The sequence below is a fragment of the Rhinolophus ferrumequinum genome, chromosome 12 (genome assembly GCF_004115265.2).
Source record: "Rhinolophus ferrumequinum isolate MPI-CBG mRhiFer1 chromosome 12, mRhiFer1_v1.p, whole genome shotgun sequence".
Lineage (NCBI taxonomy): Eukaryota > Metazoa > Chordata > Mammalia > Chiroptera > Rhinolophidae > Rhinolophus > Rhinolophus ferrumequinum.
Window position 1 is genome coordinate 80,624,880 of NC_046295.1, and position 19,073 is coordinate 80,643,952.

General features: G+C 58.2%; 2 protein-coding genes across 7 annotated transcripts in view; one reads left to right on the forward strand and one right to left on the reverse strand.

Moving 5' to 3' along the window:
* Positions 1-7,870, forward strand: CEL (carboxyl ester lipase). Its single transcript, XM_033123604.1, has 11 exons — positions 1-70; positions 2,544-2,694; positions 2,789-2,911; positions 3,102-3,299; positions 3,838-3,968; positions 4,133-4,240; positions 4,358-4,475; positions 5,642-5,828; positions 6,002-6,205; positions 6,992-7,189; positions 7,469-7,870. Exons 1-11 carry the CDS (start codon positions 5-7, stop codon positions 7,815-7,817), a joined length of 1,833 nt encoding a protein of 610 aa, XP_032979495.1. The 5' UTR covers positions 1-4; the 3' UTR covers positions 7,818-7,870.
* A 5,571-nt stretch (positions 7,871-13,441) lies between these two features.
* Positions 13,442-19,073, reverse strand: part of RALGDS (ral guanine nucleotide dissociation stimulator) — a 43,438-nt gene continuing 37,806 nt past the window's right edge. For all 6 annotated transcript variants that reach the window (XM_033123426.1, XM_033123425.1, XM_033123421.1 and 3 more), the window contains exons 13-18: positions 18,696-18,817; positions 18,394-18,489; positions 17,871-18,072; positions 17,443-17,682; positions 16,181-16,295; positions 13,442-14,506 (exon numbers count right to left, since the gene is read on the reverse strand). In XM_033123426.1, the coding sequence (XP_032979317.1) occupies positions 14,331-14,506; positions 16,181-16,295; positions 17,443-17,682; positions 17,871-18,072; positions 18,394-18,489; positions 18,696-18,817 (951 nt within the window). In that variant the 3' untranslated portion in view covers positions 13,442-14,330. The remainder of the gene's footprint in view (positions 14,507-16,180; positions 16,296-17,442; positions 17,683-17,870; positions 18,073-18,393; positions 18,490-18,695; positions 18,818-19,073) is intronic.

Below are 19,073 nucleotides of genomic sequence, written 5' to 3' on the forward strand. Positions count from 1 at the left end.
CACCATGGGGCGCCTGGAGCTGGTCGTCTTGAGCCTCACCTGCTGCTTAGCAGTAGTGAGCGCGGCAAAGGTAAGTGAGAACCCAGCAGAGGAGGCAGGGGCCCCTCTCTCTTCCCCCTTAACTGGATCTGGAAACTGTGGGGACCGGCATAGTGGAGGGAAGACAGACGAGTCACGGGCAGAAAGAGCCAGCCTGAGAAAGAACCAACACCAATCATAGTAGCTCTTCCTGGGCGCTTACTCTGTGCTTCGTGCATTCTCATTCATAATGATGACTCAGGAGCAGATAAAATACAGGACGCCCCATTACACGTGAATTTCATAAACTACAAATAATGATTGGTATAGGTATATTCCACACAGTACTGAGGATACGTTTATGCTAAAAAAATATATAAAATTAAAAAATACACTGTGTATCTAAAATTCAAATGTAACTAGGCGTCCTGAATTTTTATTTTCTTAGTCTGGCAACTCACCCACAACACCCTTCTGGCTCCTTCCTCTCCCAGACAACATGTCGAGGTCGTCCCCATTTTTTTTTAATTGGGGAATATTGGGGAACAGAATATTGGGGAAAGGTTTCTCCAGGGCCCATCAGCTCCAAGTCGTTGTCCTTCAATCTAGTTGTGGAGGGTACAGCTCAGCTCCAAGTCCAGTTGCCGTTTTCAATCGGTTGCAGGGCCACAGCCCACCATCCCATGTGGGAATTGAACCGGCAACCCTGTTGTTCAGAGCTTGCGCTCTAACCAACTGAGCCATCCGGCCGCCCTCCCCTTTTTACAGAAGGGGAGACGGGGGCCCTGAGCAGACGAGCAATTTGCCCAACATCACACAGCCCCCAGTGACTGAACGGAGTCTGGAAGTTGTGTAGCTCTACCCAGTCTGGCTCCCAGCATAACCCCCTTTTTCTAAGAGGGGGTTACACTCATCAGCTTGCTAGTGGCCAGTCCCTTCCAGGATGAGAGTTGGGAGGCCTCTGGGGCGCCTATAAAATCTGCCCTCCTAACTGCCCTCCTGTGGGTAGGCACTGCCACCACAGAAACCCCAACAGCCACACGCAGGCTTGACTAGGGGACCCCCCAACCCCCACCATGCCGTTTTCTGGCCTGTCTCTTCACCCTCATCCTGCTTTCTCGGACCCTGCTCTCTGCACCCCTGCTGCCCCTGGGACCCAGCCCTGGACCCTGGAGGGTCAGGTACTGGTCCTGGGCCCCTTCTGTCACCGAGAGGTCACTCTCTTCGAGGGGTCCTTTTCTGGGTGCTGAAAGGATCAGGAGATCACCATGCTGTGTTAGCAGCCAGCGATGCCAGCAGCCAGTGGCAACCCTCCCCACACTGCCAGCATGGCCAGGGTCCCCATGTCCTTGGCTCTGCTACCCTGAGGCCCTCGGACCAATCTCAGTCACACAGTGCCTCCGAGTCCCTGAGGCACTGACCTGGTCCTCTACCCCATCTCAGTAGCCAGGGAGGCTGGTCGGGACAAATGTCTCTGGAACAAGGAGGCTCATTTTGGTGAGAGAGAGAGAGAGAGGGGTCAGGCCTATGCCTGCCTCTGGGCCCCCTGCCCCAGCCCCAAGGCACCTGGCAAGTGTTGCTTCTGGCCCTTCCTCTCTCCAGTGGCACCCACCACCCCACCACTCCTGCCTAAGCACAGCAGGGGGACTAGGGTCCTGTCTGGGCCTGGGGTGCAGGGCTGCCCACATGGAACTTAGTGTAGGCAAAAGTGAGGAAGCTATGACCTGCCACAGCCACCCTGGACAGGTCGGGAGGCAGCACTGGGAGGAGATAAAGGTCTGGCCCTGAGGTCAGACAGTCAGTCCCCAGCAGAATGACTTCAAAGCCACTGTTCCCTTCAGGGACAAGGAGTCCCTGAGCTCCAGCCCCTAGGACTGCTGAGGACTGGGTGTACTGGACCACGTGGGGCCAGGTCAGCTCCAGGGCTAGAGACCGAGGTGGTTCTGATGGCCTGGGGGGCGGGGGCTTCTCCCAGCAGGGGCCACAGGGGCTGTGAGGACTTGGAGCTGGGCCCCCACCCCTTGGCCAGCGAGACACCATGGGGAAGATGAGGGGAGGAGAAAGAAGGGCCCCTTGGCTAAGGTAGCTCACACCTGGACATGAAACCTTCAGTGAACACGAAGCTTCTAGCCCTGCCAGCAGCTGGACAAGCTAACAGACCATGAGGGAGACACTGTTGCCACCCATCTTACAGATGGGGAAACTGAGGCTCGTGGTCGCAACTAGGTGGCCACAGCCAGATCCAAGTCACCACCCGTCTCTCCCGTCCTTGTCGGAAGGCTTCCCCAAGTGGGACCACACTGGTTGAACCAGCTTCCTCTGATATTCAGAGACAGGACACCCCTGGGGAGGAGGAAGGCAGTAAACCGCTCCTTCAGTAAGCGGGCAAGTAGCAGAGGTCTTGGTCTCGGGTGCAGACTGGCCCCTCCTGGAAGCTGTGTCTGGGGAGCCTGCTCGGGTCACCCCCGAACCCGCTGGGGCCATCCAGCCTGAGCTCACCTGAGCCTGCCCGCCTCTCCTCGCAGCTGGGCGCAGTGTACACAGAAGGAGGCTTCGTGGAAGGCGTCAACAAGAAGCTGAGTCTCTTTGGCAACTATGTCGACATCTTCAAGGGCATCCCCTTTGCCGCTCCCCCCAAGGCCCTGGAGAACCCCCAGCGACACCCCGGCTGGCAAGGTGGGAGCGGGTGGGTGCTGGGCAGGCCCTGTGGCTGGGGATGGCATGTGGGGGGGCTGCCATCCTCAAGCGAGCCTCCCCCGGTCACCCACAGGGACCCTGAAGGCCAAGGACTTTAAGAAGCGATGTCTGCAGGCCACTGTCACTCAGGACAACACCTACGGGGCGGAGGACTGTCTCTACCTCAACATCTGGGTCCCCCAGGGCAAGAAGGAAGGTCTGCTCACCCTCCCGCCCCCTCCAGCTCCCCACACACTGCAGGAAGGCCCCAGGCAGCCAGAGTCCCCAGCCCTGCCCCCGGGTGGTGTCTGGGGCTCCAGAGCTGAACTTCCCTGAAATGGACACTGAGGGGGGAGGGGAGTGACAGGGGGCACCTGGGGTCACCCGGCCTGCTTCCCCTGCCTCAGTTTCCCGGAATCTGCCCGTCATGATCTGGATCTACGGAGGCGCCTTCCTCATGGGGGCCGGCCACGGGGCCAACTTCCTCAACAATTACCTGTATGACGGGGAGGAGATCGCCGCAAGGGGCAATGTCATCGTGGTCACCTTCAACTACCGCGTCGGGCCACTGGGCTTCCTCAGCACCGGGGACCCCAATCTGCCAGGTCTGCCAGGCGCCTTGAGCACAGGGGTGTGGGGGAGCCAAGCGGGGACACCCTTCAGTGCCCCTCATCCCCAAACAACTCCTGACAGCCCCCAGAAAGGCCCAGAATCCTATTCGCAGAGCCAGGGAGCTGGACACGGGCTGTGAGATGCAGCAGCCCCTCGGCAGCTGTAGCGAAAGAGAAGAGGCTGCCAGACAAGCTGACCGACAGACTGAGACCCAGAGAGAGGGTCCAGGGAGTAGGGACAGTGAGCCGAGCGAGAGAGACAAAAGACGAAACATTGAAGCTGTGTCTCAGGGGGACACAGAAGCCGCAGGACAGATGGACAGCAGGGTCTGTGGCAGGAAAAGGGACATGAGCCGCCTGGCCCTCCCGCCCCCACAGCCCCTCCAGCACGCCACCCGACCAGCCTCCCGAGGACCCACCGTGCACCATCCTGGGGCTCAACTCGGGGCTCCACGCATGGAGGACTTCCCCATCCCACCCCCGGCCCTGGCCGAGGGTCCCCAGTGAAGGACGTGCTCTCACCTGCCCCCAGGTAACTACGGCCTCCGGGATCAGCACATGGCCATTGCGTGGGTGAAGAGGAACATTGCAGCGTTCGGGGGGGACCCTAACAACATCACCATCTTTGGGGAATCAGCCGGAGGTGCCAGCGTCTCTCTGCAGGTCTGCGGACCCCAGGAGGGGAGGGCCTGCCCCCATGGGTGTGGGAGAGAGCAGGTGGGGCCAGGAGGGGCAGCGCTGGAGCTGACAGGCCCGCTGGGCTTGGCTGAGTCCAGGCTGACAGGTGAGGCGAGGCCTTGGTGACAGCACCTCTGTGTGTCGTGCAGATCCTCTCTCCCCACAACAAGGGCCTTATCCGGCGAGCCATCAGCCAGAGCGGCGTGGCGCTGACCCCCTGGGCCATCCAGAAGAACCCGCTCTTCTGGGCCAAAAGCGTAAGGAGGAGCTGCAGTGGGTGGGGGAGGGGACTTCCTCGCTCCCACTCTGGCCTGTACCCCACTGTCCTCTGCCCCAGCACGGGCCTCACCTACCTGCCTCCCCCCAACCCCTAGATCGCCAAGAAGGTGGGCTGCCCACTGGAGGATACTGCCAAGATGGCCAAGTGTCTGAAGGTGACTGACCCCCGTGCCCTGACCCTGGCCTATAAGATGCCCCTGGCAGGCATGGAGTGTGAGTAGAGGCTGCTGGGCGGGGGACACGGGGGCTCCGGGTGGGGGGAGGGCCATGTTCCTGCAGAAGAGAGCAAATGCCGGGACAGAGGCCTGGCCCTGTCACCAGGTCACCGCTGTCCCTAGGCTGCTCCATGCCACCAGGCCTAGTGGCCTTGGCTATAAGGAGAGGAAAGGGCACTCATTCTTCTTGTCCTCGAAGGGTCATGACCCCTTTGAGAAGCTGGTGAACATTTGGGCCCACCTTCTGACAAGGCACGTGTGCACACAGTTTTAGGGACCCCCGAGCAACAGCCTTTGTATTGATGAACATTCATTCTTTCCTCCACTCATTCATTCGACACTCACTCACTGAGCACCTGCTGTAGCATTTGGCCCTTCCAGCTCTGCTCCTCTGTACCCCAGGAAGGTGAGGGGGCCCCATTAGCCAAAGTGTCCATGTCATTAGCCCAATAGGCTAGAATTCTCTCTTCCTCATTCCTCTAAGGCAAAGTACAATGCGGAAACCTCATTTGCATGTCATCTACTTAAACCCCAAATGCCAGGCAGAACAGAACCAAAGCAGACAATATGGCCCCAAATGCAAAGCAACCATGTCCCCAACTGGAGGAAACCAGGCTGGGCCTGATAGAGGCCAGTACATCCACCTGCCCCGAGCCAGCTATACGGTCCTTCTGGGGTCAGTTCAGGGGTCTGGAGGGCAGTTTCTGGCCGACAGACTAGAACCCAGACTAGAGCATGGACGCCCCATTTTCCATTGCCCCTTCATTGCTTCTAGGTCTTCCTCCTCCTGATTTAGGCCTGACGAGAGGACAGGGCGAGGAACGGGGTGTCCACTGCCATGCGAGGACAGACTTGGCCTCTAGCCCAGTGGTTCTCGGTCCCAGGCGATTTTCCCCCAGGCTCCACGTGGCAGAGTCTGGAGACAGTTTGGGTTGCCACACTGGGGAGGGTGTGTGACTGGCATCCAGTGGGTCAGGGCCAGGGAAGCTGCTAAGCACCTGTGGTGTGAGGGGGCCCCCACGACATAGTTATCCTGCCCCAGCGTCAGTGGTGACAGGCGGAGGACGCTGGTCTCCATCAGAGGAGGTGGGAGCGTCCTGCCGCGGCTGGGGGCCGAGCAGGTGGTCCCTGGAAGGCGCGACGACCCACTGCTCCCCCTCGTAGACCCCATGCTGCACTATCTGGGCTTCCTCCCCGTCGTGGACGGAGACTTCCTCCCCGACGACCCCGTCAACCTGTTCGCCAACGCTGCCGACATCGACTACATCGCGGGCACCAACAACATGGACGGCCACATCTTCACGAGCATCGACGTGCCAGCCATCGATAAGGACAAGCAGAGTGTCACGGAGTACGGAGGGGGCAGGGCTCGGGGGCTCCCTGGGCCAGGGGGCAGTGGGGGCGGCGCAGCAGCTAGGGTGTCAGCGCCGTGGAGGGGCTGCCCGGAGCCCTCCGTGGGCTGGGGTGCAGCGCCCCTCCCACTGGCACTGGCTGGCGGGTCCAGTGCCGGCTCGGTCTCCACAGGGAGGAATTCTTCAAGCTGGTCAGCGGGCTCACCATCACCAAGGGGATCAAAGGTGCCAAGAGCACCTTTGACATCTACACTGCACCCTGGGCCAAAGACTCGTCTCAGGAGGCCAAGAAGAAGACCGTGGTAGACTTTGAGACAGACGTTCTCTTCCTCGTGCCCACACAGATCACCCTGGCCCAGCACAGAGCCAACGCCAAGTGAGGACCTGGGGCGGGGGGCCCACCTGGGGTCCTGCACCTGCCCACCGAGGCCTCGAGGGTGGGCAGCTCAGAGGGGTCTGGGAGGCCGGGAACACCATGCTGGGGTCTTCACGTGGGCCTGCACCATCCCCTTTGTCCAGGCCTGACTTGAGAAGACCCCCTGCAGCTCCCAGGCTCAGGGTCCCTGACTAAACCCTCCCTCACACAGTCCTGCCCACTGCAAATCTCTTCAGACTACCTTCCATCCCTCATGCTGTGTAGGAGAGAAAGCTGGATGATGGTCTCTGTTGGGGGTTTTGACTTTGTCAAATTTCAAAGCAAACCTCCATATTGCAAACCTCCATATACTAATAACAGCCAGTGAAAATAAAAAATTACTTAGGAATGTTTAAAAAGTGGGAAGATAAAATTATACCTAGAAGACTAGGATGAAAGCTTTGCAGCTCTGAGTTTCCTATCATCTGAGGGCATGTACCTTGTCCCATTAAATGAAGAATGCAAATTCACTAGCAGAGAAAAAAAATCTTTCTTGATACTGAATTATAGGAGGAAGACGCCTCAATATGTTTTGTGAAGTACAAATGCGACTGAAATCATAGAACCCATGAATCCATGAATTTGGCCCACAGCTTTCCCTTTCCTGGGTGTGAGGATCGCAGGTCCTGGGGGAATTCCTCGCTCTTCCCTGCTCCCTTCAGGGCCACCCTCCAGGGCTCATCTCTGGGCTGGGTGGCCCCAGGTGAGCACCCTACCAACCTGGGTGGTCTCCCCGTCCCTCCTCAGGAGTGCCAAGACCTACACCTACCTGTTCTCCCACCCCTCTCGGATGCCCGTCTACCCCAAGTGGGTGGGGGCCGACCACGCGGATGACATCCAGTACGTCTTTGGGAAGCCCTTCGCCACCCCCCTGGGCTACCGGGCGCAAGACAGAACTGTCTCCAAGACCCTGATCGCCTATTGGACCAACTTTGCCAGAACTGGGTAAGGCAGGGTGAGGCTGAGCCCAGGGCCTCCTGTCACCGTGGCCCTGGAGGCCTGGGTGCCAGGCTTTGTCCCCTCACTTACGTTTACCCTCCCTGAGTCTCAGTACCCCCATCTGTGTGTGAGGATAAGAGCTGCTGGCTGGGCCCTGCCAGTACCCAGTGAGGTGCCCTGGTGGTTTGGCTCAGCACCGAGGGCTAAGGGCTGCCCAGGCAGGCCCGGCCTTCCAGCCTCCCGGGAGCCTCCAGCCCCCACCCAGCCTTTTTTCTTCCTCTGCAGGGACCCCAACATGGGCCCCTCAAGCGTGCCCACGCACTGGTATCCCTACACCGTGGAAAATGGCAACTACCTGGAGATCAACAAGAAGATGGATGGCAGTTCCATGAAACAACACCTGAGGACCAACTACCTGCACTACTGGACCCAGACCTACCAGGCACTGCCCACGGTGACTGGACAGGGGGCTGCACCTGTGCCCCCCACAGGTGACTCTGAGGTCGCCCCCGTGCCCCCCACAGATGATTCTGAGGTCGCCCCCGTGCCCCCCACAGATGATTCTGAGGTCGCCCCCGTGCCCCCCACAGATGACTCTGAGGCGGCTCATGTACCCGTAGCCATCGGCTTCTAAGGGGCCACAGGGTGGGACCTCGGGGCCCACCTCCGTCCTGGCTCTTCCTGAATAAAGCCTCATCTCTCTCAACCTGGAGTCTTCCTTTGTTCCCACGACCCAGCTGGAGGAAGGAGGGCCTCAGTCACCATCGCAGCACTGGTACAGGGCCCAGTGCAACCCAGCGTGGCCAAGTCCGCTGGGGTGCGAAGAGCAGCCTGCGTTCTAACCAGGCTGAGCAACTGGCCTGGGAGGAGAAATGGATTCTGCCTCCAGCTGGATCCAAGTCAAAGAGACGATAAAGACCCACACTGGAATGTCAAAGGGTGCAAAAGGGCCGGGCATTGGGTGCCCCACCGGGCAGAGGGCTGTGGGTGGTGCCCAATGGCTCTGGCAGTCAGGGGGCAGGAGGCAGAGGTCAGAGTTGGGGCCATGTTCACCTCTGTGCGATCTGGGGCTTGGCACCAACCTCACCGAGGGCTTAACCAGCCTGACCTCACTGTGGCCATGTGAGGTGAGCACTGGGAACCCCTCATTTGAGACAGTTTAATACAGAGATATTTAGAGGGAAACAAGGCCCTGGGAGGGGTCACATGCCCCAGGCCGTCAGAGCAAGAATTCAAACCCAGTTCTGAGACCCCAGAGCTCACAACATTGGACATGGGAGAGGTCTTCCCTCTTCCTCCCCCATTCTTTTGTCACTGTGGGATGGGGGTGAGGTCTCAGAGAGAAGGGTCTGGAGTCCTGACCACCTCAGCCTGTTGGGTGTGTATGTGTGGGGGCAGCTGCAGGACATCAGCTGGCTACTCTCCGTCTCCAGCCTACAGATGGAGACAGGTCTGGGGAGCCAAGGCCTGTGCCCTAGCTGCAGAGTTGAGCAGGGGCAAACCCAACCCCCGGAGGGGGAGGGGGGCACTTGGGCTGGTGTCATGCAGGGTCTCAGCTCCCGCTCCCCACACAAGAATGCTGGATATGGTGAGGCCAAAAAGGAACCCCAACAGAGCCATGGATAGGGGAGTCACACCACTATAGTCTCGCTGGCGACTGGGTTGGAGACACAGGAAGCAGGAGCCACATGATCCACAATCCGCCGGCCGCTTCTCTGCCAACCAACAACCAACCCCTTGCTAACTGCAGTCCACCGTGCTAACTGCAATCTGCTCTTGCCAGCCACCATCTGCTGCTAGCGTAGCCACAGCAGTTATATTAGTGGCCAATGGCTCACTGGTTACAGCTGACGGCCAACTGGCCACAGCTGATGGCCATCCGATCACAATTGATGGCCACTTACTACCCAAGCCAGCACCTTTCCACATTGAGGGCGAGAGCCTGGAAATTGCACTCCTGGCTCCATCCCCATACTTCACCCTCCAGGGTCTCGCCTCACAATCTACGCGACAAACATCTTCCGCGAGGAGCCCTGTGCGAGGAGCCTGGAGGTGAATGCAATATCCTGGACACAGCCAGGCTCTCTGGGCACAGCCAGGGTTTCTCAGGGCACCACCAGTCCTTCTGGGCACAGCCAGACTTCCTGAGCTTCTTAGGGTACCACCAGTCTCTTCATGTACAGCCAGGGCTCTCAGGGCATCACCAGTCTCCCCCGGCACAGCCAGGGCCTCTCAGGGCACTGCCACTCTCTCTGGGCACATCCAGACTTCCTGGGCACAGCCAGGGTTCTCAGGGCACCATGCTGGAACAACAGTGGCTCACAGCCAAGATGCTTACATATTCTTGCTGGCAGCTGGTCGAGACACAGGAAGCAAACCCACTGGTTCCAATGCATGGTGGTACGTTCCCAAGCAAACAGTCAAGCGATCCACCAAATCAGGGATGGAAGGCAATTTCTCATAGTCCAGAGTCATTCGCCAGGGCTGTCCTGGGGGTGAGGGATGACCTTGACCTCACCCGCATCTCCCAATGAGGACTCAGCAAACGTTTCCTCCTGGGACTACAAGTCCCACATCCGGGCTGCCTCAGCAAGCACTTCCCAGCCCACAGGGCCGCAACGACCCTCGCTTTCTCCGGCCTACGCTGGTTGGAGAACCACGTCTTCCCACCCCTCCGCGGGGGTCCAGCTCTCCGGCAGCTGCTCCTCCTGGTATTCCTGAGACTGAGTGGTCATACATGTAAACTGCTCCATTACCTTTCAGAGAGTTTCGGCCGACACCGCACCCTGCTCGCTGCGCCATGTGTCATGCAGGGTCTCTGGTCCCGCTCCCCACATAAGAACGCAGGACACGGTGAGGCCAAAAAGGAACCCCAACAGAGCCATAGATAGGGGAGTCATACCACTATATTCTCGCTGGCAGCTGGGTTGGAGACACAGGAAGCAGAAGCCACACGATCCACAATCCGCCAGCCGCTTCTCTGCCAACCAATCAACCAACCCCTTACTAACTGCAATCCACGCTTGCCACCCACCATCCGCTGCTATTGTATCCACAGCAGTTATATTAGTGGCCAATGGCTCACTAGTTACAGCTGACGGCCAACTAGCCACAGCTGATGGCCATCCGATCACAGTTGATGGCCATTTACTACCTGAGCCAGCACCTTTCCACGTGAGGCTGAGAACCTGGAAGCTGCACTCCTGCTTCTGTCCCCATAGCTGGCTTCTGACCACCTTGGCTGCCTTGAGCTTCTGGGCTTAGTCAAGGGCTCTCAGGTATGGGGAAAGGATTCCCCGTCAAAGACTGAGGGGGGTGGACCCTTGCTGAGCGCGGGCCTCTGCGGGTGACTAGCCCCAAGGACGCACCAAGGGTCCCATACACACACGACTTCTCCAAGCGTCTCTGCCTGCTGGGTCTGCTCCCACGAGCCTCCCGGTGCTGCAGGATCAACGCCTCGAGCCCCAGTGTCTCCTTCCGGCCCTGGAGTGGCCCTGGGGCGTGGCACTTCTTTCTTGGTGGAGGAAGCACAGTCCTGCCTGCCTGTCAGTCAGGAAATCATGTCCCTGGATGGCTAGGCCATCACAATGGCTGGAGCTGCCAGGACCCAGGTGTGTGCTCAGTGCCTGGGCTGCATGGAGGCCTCCCTGGCAGAGGTGTACCCTGCTGTGTCCCGGGGACACCTGCAGCCACTTGGAAGAATTCAGGGTCACTGGCAATTCATCTGGCTCTGCCTTTATAGACTGTATCCAGGGGTCGAAGTTGAAAATACAGCCGCAGGTGCAGGCTGGAGGCTGTCCAGGCTCCTGGAGGCTCCTGGTGGGCCAGGTGTTAACTCTTGCGCTCCAGTCATGATGAACGCCTGGAGGACACTCAGATGAGCTCAGGACAGTGTCTGCTTACCAGCCTGACGGACACGTGTCAGTATTTCGTTGTTGAGGCCGTGCCCACAGGTCAGCAGTCTTGGTGGTATTCCTCCCCCTCCCATGCATCTTTCAACCTTCCGCACAGGAGTTTTACACCCCCACCTCCCTGTGACATAACCAAAGCGCAGGCTTGGACAAAAAACGCAGCCATCCCAGGGTGCTGCAAGCGTTATGGGCTCCTGCCCAGCTACCCTTCAGGCCAAGTCCATCCCAACATGTCTTGCGCCTATAAACTGGTGATTGCCCAGACTGTGGACCCCGGAACCACACAGCCCTGGAATTCAGCTTGGCCAGAGAGGGAAGGTTTCCTTTCACTGGCAGGAATCAGCACCTTTATGCTGGCAAACCTGCACTCACCTGGAATTCATCAGACCCCAGCTGGGATGAGTGGCCACCATGCGCCTGGCAGAGAGAGGCGGGAGGTCTTCCAGTGTGTTTCTGGGGGAAATTAATTGTACAGAGTTCAGGGATGCTGGAAATCCTGGTTTCTAGGGAGCAGAAATGCTTATGCAACAAGGTCCAGCTGTAGCCTTAAGAGCTGCAGCACAAATCTTTTCCCTGAACATGAAACCAGCAGGAAAAGGAATTCTGAGGACAGAGATAAGGATCCTCGGAGGGTTTCAATCCAGGTACAGGGTCGACCATGGGCCCCTTGAGAGAACTGAGGATGCTAAGTCCCACCTGACTCCGGACCACTGGCTGATACTGTCCCAGGCCTTTTCCTTCCCTAGTCGCACCTTTTGATCTGTTTACAACCCCCCACCCCCACTTAGTGCTGACGGAATTCCAGTTTGAACTTGAAATCTACAAGTTCCTAACTGGTGGTCAACAGAAACCACAAGACAAATAGAAAATGTTCCCTCTTCCTCCAAAGCTGTAGAAAGGCAGCCACCGTCCTGGGTCAGGAAATGGTCTTTGCAAATGTTATTTTTAAAACATTGGGGTAGGGCCGACCGGTTTGCTCAATGGTTAGAGTGCAGTACTCATAACACCAAGGTCGCCGGTTCGACTCCCACATGGGCCAGTGACCTGTGCTCTCCCCAACTAGACTGAAAACAACGATTTGACTTGGAGCTGATGGGTCCTAGAAAAACACACTGTTCCCCAATAAAAAATTAAAATTGGTAAATAAATAAAAATGAAACATTGGGGTAAAATATATATAACAAAATATGCTGATTAATCCAGTGACATTAATTCTATTCACTGTTGTGCAACCATCACCACTATCTACTTCCAACACTTTTTCATCGCCCCAAACAGAAACTTTGTACCCGTTAAGCAATAACTGCGTTCTATTCTGCCCCTGCCCGATAATCTACTTTCTTTCTCAATTTGCCTATTCCAGCTATTTCTTATAAAGTGGAATCATGTTTTCAGGGTCCATCCCTGTTGTAGCATGGATCGGAGCTCCATTCCTCTGGAATAATACTCCAGTGTAGGTTGTTGACAGACAAATGTGCCTAGTACTTTTACAAGTCTCTTTACTTCTGTCAAGTCGGTAGTAACGTGCGGCCCACACCGAAAGGCCCTGCAGTCGGGACCCAGTCAGTCATTTCAATGCCTGGGACAACGCATCAAATTTGTTTTCCTGGGAATGAGCCCATTTCCTGTTTCTTTGTAAGCTTTGTCATTTGTTGGGAACTGGATATCGGGGTATTACGATGTGGTAACTCTGGAAATCAGGTTCTTCCCCTATTCAGGGGTGGCTCCTTCCATTTCTATAGTGACTTTTCCAAATTATTTTCACAGTCTGTATTCCTTGTCGTGTGCCGTCACTGAAGCGTCTGTGCCCTGGTCTCTGAGGTCAGCGTGTGACCTGGCAGAGACTTCCTTACCTGTGCAAGTTCAGCAGCATGGCCGTTCATCAAGCCCCCACTTCCCCGGTGGTTGTGTGTGATGGTTCCAGAGTCCCAAATCTTTCGATTCTGATAGTTCTCCACCCCCCACCCCCACCCCCAGCTTAATGGTTGTTTCCATGGAGAGCTGACCCCCGGAGCTTCTTACTCCACCATCTTCTGTCACAAATGTTATTTTTAAAGACACCCAAATTGCAGAGGTGGTTGCTAAGTCCTGTGAAAGCACCTCCAAGCTCTAATACCAGGGGTTGAGGAGCTGTCACAGCTCACTACCCAGCTGAATGACACCCAGGTCAACATCTGCTCTGTAAAAGGGGGACTTGTGTGTTTCCATACGGAACCAGAGAGGGGCGGCTGGCCCTTCTCGCTTCTCCTGAAGAAAATACACTGATAACCCTGCCAGATTTCTGATTTGTACACAGAATGTGAGAGTCAGCACAGGAAATGAAAGAACAAAACCATAATTCCCAGGCTATAGTAGAAACAGGGTTTTAATATAATATTCAAGTCTAGTATTTGCTATTTACAACAAATAAATATTGCCCCTCCCCAACTGGTAAACATTTTTTGTTTTTGCCTTTTATACAAATATTCACTCCCCTCCCCCAAGTCCTCCTTTCCCACTAACCCCGTCTCGTGTGGTCTCGTGTGGCCAGGGATGCAGTGGAGAATGGCACTTGCTGTGTCATGAGATTTGACGTCGATGGGACTTGGCTGAGACCGTCCTCACCCACCGGTGAAGCGTGTGGTCCATGACGATGGTCTCTCTCTCCTCTCCCGAAGGAGGGCTGGGGTGGGGTCGGGCGAGACTCGCTCACTCTCCGTTGGCCCTGATGATGGAATCTTTGGTGCAGCCTGAGGAAGGCTAGAGTGGTGGGAGGAGGGGCCGGGACCCTCCTGAAGGGCACGGCCGGTGTCTGAGGGCACAGGAGAGAACTGCAGTGGTCAGACCCAGTGGATGAGTGGATGCCCTGGGGTGCCCATGGGCGTAAGTGGCAGTGACCCACCCCTGGAAGGTATAAGGGACGTGCACAGAAGGCAGTGCCTGGTGGCATGCAGGGCTCCACACCCACTGGCAGCGCTCCTTGGCAAAGTCAGCTAGTCCTCTGGTTCCAGAGAGCAGAAGGCACCTAAGGCAGCGAGTGGTCCACAGGAGGCCAGGTCAGCCTACGACCAGCAGGCGTCAATCCCGGCAGCAGGAGAAGTTCAGGGTGAAACTGCAGTCTGGGGGTGGCCTGGGCTCACAGGTTGGGCAGAAGGTGCCCGCCTGGCCCGCGCCACTGTTGTCTGCAAGTGCTTAGTTGCCCGGCCAGCTCGACCCTGGAAAGGGCGGTCCCGTGGCTGGCCAGCACCAAGGACCAGCTAGAAGATGCCCTTGGCAATCTTAAGTCCCTTCTGCTTCATACGGGGGAGGGTTGAGCTGGCTCCATGCCTGACCTTTGCCCCCTTGGTGAAGGTCCGTTTCTTTAGGACAAAGTCATAGTTGGCAGTAGAGTTCATGGCGTAGAACACGTTGGCGTTATCAGGGATCTTCAGCTCTGGTGGGGCAGGGGGAGAGGGACGCTCAGTGGGCCATGGGGGACACCCCACCACTTGAGAGCCCCCATGATGGCAGGTCTGAGCCAGAGCCCTGAGACCCCCCCAACCCAATTCCAAGGCCACCAATATCCCCTCTTAATGACACTGGTCCGAGGGCAGACTCTGCTGAGGTCCCGATGACACCTAACAACTCTCGTTTAAAAAGGATTCTGACCCAGGGGTCCCCACCTCAGTATGGAGTTGGCAAAGGGTCATCCGTCCTGCCCCCCCCGCCCCTCTCCCACCGCTACCTTTGCTGATCAGGATCTCAGGCTCGAGTAGGTTTTCTAGAACCTGACCACCCCTCCGGAATCCTGCCCTACTCAGGACAAGGGCTCTGGGGCCCAGAGAAGGGCAGGCCTCCAGGCCGCCTGGGCGCCAGGCACCCGCAGGTCCTTACTTTGGCTCCTGCTTTCCACCTGTCTGCTCCGGCCTGGAGCCCGCGGTGCCCCACTGCCGGGCAGGAATGTATGCCCCTGCGTCCACTGTGTGGCTCTTACTCTAGGTCCTCAACCTATCTAGGCCTCAGTCTTCCTTTTCTGTAAGGTGGGGGTCCTACCTATCCTGCCCACGCCACCAAAATGGTGCCAGACGGTGAGAGAAGATTTAGAAAACAATTTCTAGGGATCGTGACATCATTACTAACTGTCTGGCCCCACGGCGGGGTGTGGGCAAGCAGCTCCGTGGAAAAGGAAACAGTGCTGACAATATTTAGTTAACCGTAGGGCACGCGCACATGCTGTACATATAAACTCACTGGCCACTTCCTCTCCATCGTGGGAACATGGGCACCGAGGACCTAAGGAACGTGCCCCAGGCCTCTGAGCTCCGGCTACCTGGCCCCGACTCTGCTACAAAGACCCCTTTTCCCGGTGTTTACAATACTGAGATGACCCCTAGTGGCCTCTGCTGTGGGCTGGATGTTGGCGTCCTCCCAAATTCAGGGTGCAATTCTAACCCCTCCAGGCGATGGGATTAGGAGGGGGTGCCTTTTGGGAGATGATGAGGCCATGAGGTGGATGGCACCCTTACAAAGAGGCTCCCGAGAGCTCCCTCCCCGCTTTCCCTGAGAACACAAGCGGAAGTCAACAGTGTGATCTAGAAGCGGGCCCTCACCTGACCGCGATGCACCCTGACCTTGGACTTTTAGCCTTCAGAACAGGGAGAAATAAATGTCTGTCATTTATAGGCCACTCCGTCTGTGTACTTGGTTACTGCAGCCAGAACGGACTAATTCAGTGTCACATGAGTGTGGACTGTAACCTATTTGCTGCTTCGGTCTATGGCAGTCACGATTCTTTCTACAACACACGTCTCCCATCTTAGCCAGGAAGTGTCCCTTTGAACGGCCGGTGGGCTGGGCCAACCCGCTGCCTTGTCCCAGGAAAAAGCCTTTTCTCCTCACTCCTCAATGATGCCAGCGTTGAACCAGATTCATGCCCAGGGAAAGGCATGTGACAGGCCCAGCAGCCGGGGCAGGTGGTGAGGACACAGTGGGGTGTCAGGGCCGTCCAGAGGCAGGTGTGTGCGCACAGAGGCCGCGCCCACCCTGCTGCCCGTGATCTGGGATGTGGGCCTGGGCCTGGGGCCTGGGGCTACACCTCCCGCCACAGCCCCCCCTGGCCCCAGCTTACTTCGCTCGTCTGAAATAACCTGCACCAGCTCGTACTGCTCTGGCTCATCGCCGTCCAGGTTGTGTTTGTCCATGGCTTTGCGGATGACAGCTGGAGCCTTGTCTTGGCTGGTCACCTGGATCACGGAGGGGGACAGGCCATGAGGGCAATGGTCCCAGAATAGCTCCCAGGGACCCTCGAAGCTGCCTTGGCACTGCCCCCAGGGTTCACAGCCTCTAGTGGGGTGCTGGGTCTGTGGGGGGTCTCACCACCTTTTCCTGCCCCCTGGGGACACCTCCGTGCAATGATGAGGGGTATTTCCCAATCGTTCCTTCCCCTCTACTCGCCTATAAGCTTGCCAGCACCCCCCACACCAGCTGGGGAAACCACCTGCCCCTGGGGGCTGCTTCCCTTGACCCTGCCCCATCCAGGACGACGGTATCGACGAGTCTGGGTGGGGTACACAGCCCTGGAGGTGAGAGCTACTGGGCACCCCAGGGCTGCCCATGTGCCAGGCTGGCACTGGATTGCAGGCTGCAGTGGTGGTCAGCAGAGGCCAACCCCAGCTGCCTCCACACTAAGGGCAGAAGCACAGGCAGGCCTCAGACACAGGATCATACGGTGACTGTGTAACAGGACACCTGACCCAGGTGTGGAGTATGGCGGGGGTGGGGGGCGGCAAATGGTCCCCTCCACATGCACCGTCTGTGGGCAAATCCTGCTGGTTTGATCTCAACCTTCAAATTACACTCAGTGTCTGACACCGGGGGCACCTCCACGGCCACCATTCCGGTGCAGCCAGTGTCCTCTGCCTGGATTGCAACAGCAGTGTCCAAACCCGCTTGCCTGCATCTCCCAGTACCAGCCCAGCCCCTCCGGAGAAGGTGACAGTCACAAGTCACTGCTGCCCCTCCTCTGCTCCAACGTCCAGGGACTCCCGGCTCCCTCTGACAAGATCCAGGCCCCCAATACGTCCCTGACCCCAACTGTTCCCCCTGCCCCTTCACCTCAGGCCTACGTGCTGCTCTTCCAACCGCCAGGCACACCCCCTCCTTGGGACACTGCCCGGTACTCCCCCACGGGCCCCTGATCAGTGTGGCCCTCCCTAGTTGTGATGTCACCAAGGCCTGCTGCCCTTGGCCCTGGTCACCACCGAGCACTGGCTTGTTTATTTCTGTCCTTGCCGGCCCACCAGAAGGTGGCCTGAGGGCAGGATGGCCCATGGTGTCCAGTATGTGCCTGCTGCCTGGCAGACTGAGGAGACCGCCGCCCGCCCGACTCACCAGGATGCTCTTGTACAAGTTGCCGTTGTCCACGTCCAGGCTGACCCGGATGATGCAGGAGTCGCCCACCTGCTGGTTGTAGAGCGGCAGCGACGCGCTGTAGCTGCTGACCCCTGAGACCGAGCGCTTGTGTGTGCGGGCGCTGGCCACAGGCGTGGTACAGGCTGAGGAGGACGAGGTGCTGGAGGCCGAGCTGACGCCGGACGTCTCTGGGGACCACGGGGAGGTTGACTCCCAGAACTGCGGGGAGGGCACGATCAGCAGATGCCCCAAACCCTGCAGAGCGCCCCGGCTGGGGTCCAGCTCTGGGGGCTTCTAGGGGCTCTGTTCAGGAGCCGGGGCCTCCTGGCCGCTTTTGTGCGTATGGAGTAGGGAACCGAGAATGAAGGGGCTGGGGGAGGGCTGTCAGAGAAAAGGGGGTCAGTCACCTTCTTTTCCTGGCCATCTGGGGACTCTGGGACAAAGCTCATATTGATCTCCTCCACGTCGGAGCTGGACGAGCCGGCCGAGTGCACGCTGAGCGCATCGGCGATGTCCCCGCTGCTGAGGTAGGGGCCACACCTGAGCTGGTCACAGGACTTGGAGTGGGAGCTGCCGCTGGTACTCAGCTCCGTGCTGGGGGCCTGGCGGCTGGAGGAAGGGCTGGGTTACTTGGGGGAGGCCTCCCATGGCACACAGCCCACGCCCACCCTCCTGCACGCTGCTCCACGCACTGTGCCGAGTGCTCGGTCAATCAGCAACACCCCTTTGTCCCTGCCACGGGGGACATCATTTAGCATCACCTCATTTCACAGAGGAGGAAACTGAAGCCGGGAGAGGTGAGACAACTCCCTGGTCACAGGGCTGGTCCGCAGAGGAGCAGGATCCCAGGGCCAGCCGTTGGCCTCCCCCAGCTCGTGCTCAGCCGTCCTGAGTCCTGCGGAAGCCGTCCCCTGCCCACCAGGTACTCACTCGCTCCAGCGCTTGACGATGGCTGTGTTCTTCTTGGCCTTCAGGGTGTTGCTGGCCGACTCGGAGGGGGGCTCCAGCTCACACGACAGGTTGTAGCTACAGGACAGAGCGGCAGCTGTGAGGCTCCTGGGAGCCACACTCGCGTCTCCCTCCTAGCGCCTCCCAGCGCCTGGAGTCTGGGCGTCCCGCCGTCTCACCAGGCGGCAGGTCTGATGGTGACCAAGAGCCACACCACAGGCTCTCCAGAGCTGGCTCCAGGAACAGCCCGCCTGTAATGTGCTGGAGTCCTGCCCCCGCCTCACCTCTCAGTCTCGCTGAGCCTCTCCATGGCCCGGAACCAGGCCCCAAAGTGCTGCTCCGGCTCGAGGCTGTAATTGTTGCAGGCTGACTGCAGCAGCTTGATCTGGGCGATCACTTCGAATTCCTGGGGCCACAGGGAAGGACAGGACATGGTGGTCTGAGTGGGGGTGCTGGGCGGGGCCAGTCTCTGGGCCCCCTCTCTTCCCTGCTCCGACCTAGGCCTCACCCGATTCTCAGAGCTGGCTTCAAACAGTCCCTCCCCAGGAAGTTGGCCTTAATTCTGACCTCTGCCCCACCCTCTAGTGGGAGAGGTTTCCCCATCTGCATCCAACACTCCCCATAAATTCACAGGAAGGAGATGGGGTCAAGAGCGTTCTACC

Coding starts and splice junctions, on each gene's coding strand:
- CEL (XM_033123604.1), top strand. CDS start 5: ATGGGGCGCCTGGAGCTGGTCGTCTTGAGCCTCACCTGCTGCTTAGCA. Junction 71..2,543: donor CAGTAGTGAGCGCGGCAAAG/GTAAGTGAGAAC, acceptor CTCTCCTCGCAG/CTGGGCGCAGTGTACACAGA. Junction 3,300..3,837: donor CGGGGACCCCAATCTGCCAG/GTCTGCCAGGCG, acceptor ACCTGCCCCCAG/GTAACTACGGCCTCCGGGAT.